The following is a 4,804-nucleotide window of genomic DNA, read 5'->3' as shown; positions in this document are numbered from 1 at the left end:
TGAAGTATGGGCTGGCAGATGGGGAGGGCGGGAGGACCACCTTCCGCCTGCAGCCCCCCCTCAGCCAGTACTCCCTGCAGGCCCTGCGCCCCGGCGCCCGCTACAGCCTTGCTGTCAGCGCCCTCCGGGGTGCCAACGAGAGCCAGCCAGCCCTCGCCCAGTTCACCACAGGTAGCTAGCTGGCTTCAGTGGGAGAACTGGCATGAATTTCAAAGCCACTAGCAAGCTTGAGCAGATGGCTTGCTGCGATCTGCAGATGGGCTGTCCTGCAACGAGCATGGTGGTTTTTGCATAACCAGAGCTGAATTGAGAGGTTTTTGCATCTGAGATTTAGTGGTACCTGGTTTTCCCCCAGACCAAGTGAGTTGGGGTTTAATTCGGAGTACCGAGAGGAAGCAGATCAATGGAAACATGATGGTTAAGGTGCAGGTCTGAATGGAGATGCCTGAATGCAGATGTCTTGCATCCTGTCACAGTCCCACTGCAGAGCAAGGCAGAGTAAAGTATTCAGCTCACCCTAAAACACACACCCTAAAACCACTCTCTGACCCCCTCCACTAGTGCCTACATTTCTGTTTAGTCCCTAAACCTTCAGTGCAACAGGTCATCTTCATGCCCTGTGCCCCACGGGGATGCTAACATAGTCCCTAGGGCTGCCCAGGTGATCCTTGATGCCAGCAACCAGGCAGATGACTCAGTAACATGAATTGAGATGACAACCCCTGACCAAATCCCTCTTTGGCCATGTCCTGCTGCAGCACCAAGGCTGAATCTGCTGCTGTCTAGGACACATTCCCAGCAGCTTCAAGGCCTGTTCAAACCCACAACTTCTTAGCTTGAATTCACAGCTAAAACTTTAAAACCCAGCAGTTTATGCCCTTAACAGCATATGTAGAGAAACATGCAATTCTCAAAAGCACCAAAACAGCAAGCACAAGTCTGAATTCAAGGCAATGCTCACTCCCATTCAGCATCGAGAGCCAAAGCAGATGTCTTGCCCAGGGAATGAGTGGCTGAAAGCAGCCCAGTCAGAAATGTGGTTATCTTATTTTATATCCCCTCTGAATACCCTAACTGGTCGGTAAAACTTTAATTAATGTTAAGCCTGCAGATAGCTAACAGGTTTAATTTACCGTGCTATAAAGGAGGAGGTAAAGTGCATATTTCAGTGTGGTTTACGGTATATAAATTACTTGTCGTGTACATTACTGGTGGATACCAGGCTCCTACTATAATAACTGCAGTGTGTGAATTGTGTGTGTATGTATCTCTACAGGTAAGTATTTCAGATGAGATGTTCACTCTGACCGATTTGCTGCACTGGCCTTCCTTGTTTTATTTCTAAAAGGCAACATAAAAAAATACACCCCCTAAACTCAGATCCATCAAGGACCAGTAATTACCTCCCATCTGCTGTCACCAACCTGTCAGTCACTTGAGAGGGTTATCATGCAAATCAGAGCAGATTTGGTGCACAGCCTCAGCAACATTAATAAACAAACCCTTTGGGCAGTGTCTGAGCATGAACAAGCCTGTAAAGACGTTCAAGGTTCTTCTAAGAGCAGTTCAGACCAATGCATCACTGCTGCAGAACCCCTTTTCTCTTATGCATGCTGCCTCAGTTTCCCTTATTCTTCTTTTTCAAATAACATGCCATTAGCTCCTGAAGCAACTTACTGAGGGATGCTGTGAATGCCTCAGCACTTGTGTCAGTCTCACGGGTGGCATCTCCCAGTCTGTGCTGAGTAGGAGGTGAGAGCAGATCCCCCAACCCCTACTGCAGTGACATGCCCTCCCCTGGGGAGGAGGGACTGCACGAGGGACCTCACTGACATCACACAATGGTACCCCTAAACTGCCATTTAGCCATGCCAAGGCTATGGAGTGTGTTCCTGGTGCCCGGCAGTGAGATGGTTCCTCTCTCCCTTGTGTTGCACAGAGATCGATGCGCCCAAGAACCTGCGGGTGGGCTTGCGGACCCCCGCCAGCCTCGAGCTCACCTGGGACAACAGTGAGGCTGAAGCACACAGCTACAGGGTGGTGTACAGCACCCTGGCCGGGGAGCACTACCATGAAGTCCTGGTGCCGCGCGACACTGGTCCCACCACCCGGGCCACCCTTGCAGGTATGCATGTGTATCCATGCATCCTTCCTTCCCCTCCTGGTCCTCTCTAGCAGGTAGAGCAACGGAGAGCCCAATGCTCAGTTGCCCTTATGCTGGCATATATTTGAAGCTGTCTTGGAGTTTGTTAGTTACAGACCAGAGAGAAGGTTTTCCTTGGGATAAAGCTCATTTTCCCCTTTGTGGGTCTAGATCTGAGCGCTGCTTATCCTCAAGCTGAGCAATGCACCTACAAGTGATGCACCTCCCAGTGATGCACATCCAGCAAGGGTCTGTCAGGTTCCAAATAGAGCTGGCAGGAAGCAAAGTGAGAAATGGGGACAGGAAGCTTTTTTGGGCTGATCTAGAGGAAGATATTATTTCGTCCTTCTGTCTTTTTCCTTGCTGGGAAAGAGCTGCAGGCACCAGTGCCCCATAGGCAGTGATGGGAAGCCAGGCTGCCCAAGTTCTTTGCCTTTTTCCAAATCAGGCACAAAGCAAACTCAAATCCAGGGATGCTGGTTTTGAGCAAGTCCTTCAAGCTAGCATAGTGGGTGCCACCAGGGGCTGCAAACACCACCAACCTCCCACTGCCAGGAAAGTCCCAAACACAGTGAAGCACCATATGAGATTTGGTTTCCTCTTTTTCAACTACAACTGTTTGTCTGCTGGATTTGCAGCTCCAGTCACATTTTTCTGAGCAAAGAAAAGACTTACTTACAAATACACAAAAAAGATCACTTCTTCAGCTTGAAGCTCTTCAGAATGGCAGGACACCAGGTTCTTCCATGCTGATCTCTTTGCCCTCCCGGGGCCTCCCCAGCCCAGCATCTTTGCCATATGGAACTACAGGAGAAAGTTCAGTGGGAAAGTCGAATGCGAAGTTACAGGCACAGTGGCACTGAGTCACGAGAAAGGCTGGAGGGCAGGAAAGCAATTAGAGCAGTTAGCTTGAAAAATGAGGTATGCGGAAAAAAGAAAATGTTAGGGATAGTTTCTGCTGCATTTGTGATGAGGACGTGCAAGGAGAAGTGGAATGAAGTCAGAGACCCAGTGCTGGTTGCCTGCTGGCTTTCCGCTAGGTCATTTACTGCCTTTCTACGCAAGAAGGAGCTCTAAAAATGGCCAAATCCACCTCCTTGGGGCAGAGGTGCAGCGACCTAAACTGCAGTGACACCTATGGCCTGGAGTGAGCTTGCCTTAGAGGACATGGCAACCTGAAGGCTCTTGTTTTTCTCAATAAAAATAATAAAATATTGCCAAGTTTTTGACAGACTCAGGCAGAGCTACAAGAACACATCCCTGCCTTTCCTGGGCAAGCTCCAGAGATGGCAAAGGCTGAAGTTGGTAGCAGTGAGCAATTTTTATGTAGCGCTTCCATCATCACCTAAGTGCATTGCTTCTAGTTCCCAGGGTACTATGTAATAAACAAACATTTGGTTTTTTAAATCTAATCGTAGCAGAAAATAACCCAAAAAATATTCTGCTGGGAAAAAATAAAAAGCCAGGATAGCCATAAAGTGGTTGGCACATGAGCAGCTCCTATAGCTCTGTTACCCATGTGGTAGTCCTGTCCACTGAAATCTTGTTGCACGTGGTGCAAAGCCTGTAGGGGTGGGTTTCCTGTGGCCTGGTGCAATCAATGGCGCGAAAGCAACAACAATTCCTTCAGCCACCTTCATCTGCCTTCAGGAAAAGCAGTGAGGAGCAGCACTGAGCAGACCTCATCAAAGATTTAAGCTTAAAAATACAGCAAGTCTTGCCCTGCCCCATATGTCTCTCTTCAAAATCAGCATTTGCACAGAAACATCCATAGTTTTGCTCTACGCAGAAGAGCTGGGAGAGAAAATGCATCGTTTCATATGTTCCTGCTCATCTTGTCCTTCTCCTCCTCCTTTCTCTCATGCTCTTCTCCTTTCCAGGATACTTCTGACACTTACTGGGTAGGGGCACAGGGAGTCCATCCACCCCCTGGCACCAAGACTGCATTGTAGCAAGAGGAGAGGAGCAGGGAATGGGGGTTTCCCTCTCCCCTGGGCTGTCAGGGAAGGTTTTGGTGGCTTCAGGGCATACTGCCTCTGGGCAAGGCAGGGTGAGACCAGGCTGGAGGGTTTATGGCATGAGAAAGATCATGAAATGCAGGAAGCAGGGGGATAAAGCCACCAGCAGCCAAGCAGAAGTGATAGGCAAAGGCAGGAGATGTCCCATGGAGATAAACCAGTGATCAGCAAGGGGTGCATGGGAAAGGAGCTGGGTGAGCTTGATTCCAATGTGCCTTCAGCAGGGCACAGCAGGATATGTCCACACCAAGGAGCAGCACTTGATTCAGCTCCCAGAAAGACTGTGCCTTTCCTAATTAATGTGCATTTCATTTACTCTGCATAATCTATTTCTCTTCAAGACACCAGCCCTGTGACAATATTTGATGTTGAATCACTTTGGAAGCAAATATAGCTACTTTATCATTCCCATCTCAGCTCACACACACAATTTCTGCCTTGATGCCAGCAATTACAGCAGACCTCAGCAACAACTTTTAAAAATTGCTTATTTCTGAGCTAGAATAATCCAAGTTCTGTGTCCAAAGGCATTCACAGTGTTTTTTAAAAAGGCTCAGCTCTTCTGCAATATGCAGAGAAACGCCTGACCTGTGGGAGGGCTGCTAACCCCAGGGAATGCTCAGGAGGGTCCCCCCACCCCAGC

General features: G+C 48.9%; 1 protein-coding gene across 2 annotated transcripts in view; it reads left to right on the top strand.

Moving 5' to 3' along the window:
* The window catches only part of TNR (tenascin R), a 29,451-nt gene that overhangs the window by 11,426 nt on the left and 13,221 nt on the right, over positions 1-4,804 (top strand). For both annotated transcript variants that reach the window (XM_010019923.1, XM_010019922.1), the window contains exons 6-7: positions 1-171; positions 1,940-2,125. The exon at positions 1-171 is cut by the window's left edge and continues 111 nt beyond it. In XM_010019923.1, coding sequence (XP_010018225.1) covers positions 1-171; positions 1,940-2,125 — 357 coding nt within the window. The remainder of the gene's footprint in view (positions 172-1,939; positions 2,126-4,804) is intronic.

The sequence above is a fragment of the Nestor notabilis genome, unplaced genomic scaffold (assembly GCF_000696875.1).
Source record: "Nestor notabilis isolate BGI_N333 unplaced genomic scaffold, ASM69687v1 scaffold7498, whole genome shotgun sequence".
Classification (NCBI taxonomy): Eukaryota; Metazoa; Chordata; class Aves; order Psittaciformes; family Psittacidae; genus Nestor; species Nestor notabilis.
This window is presented reverse-complemented; position numbering and strand designations above follow the sequence as displayed.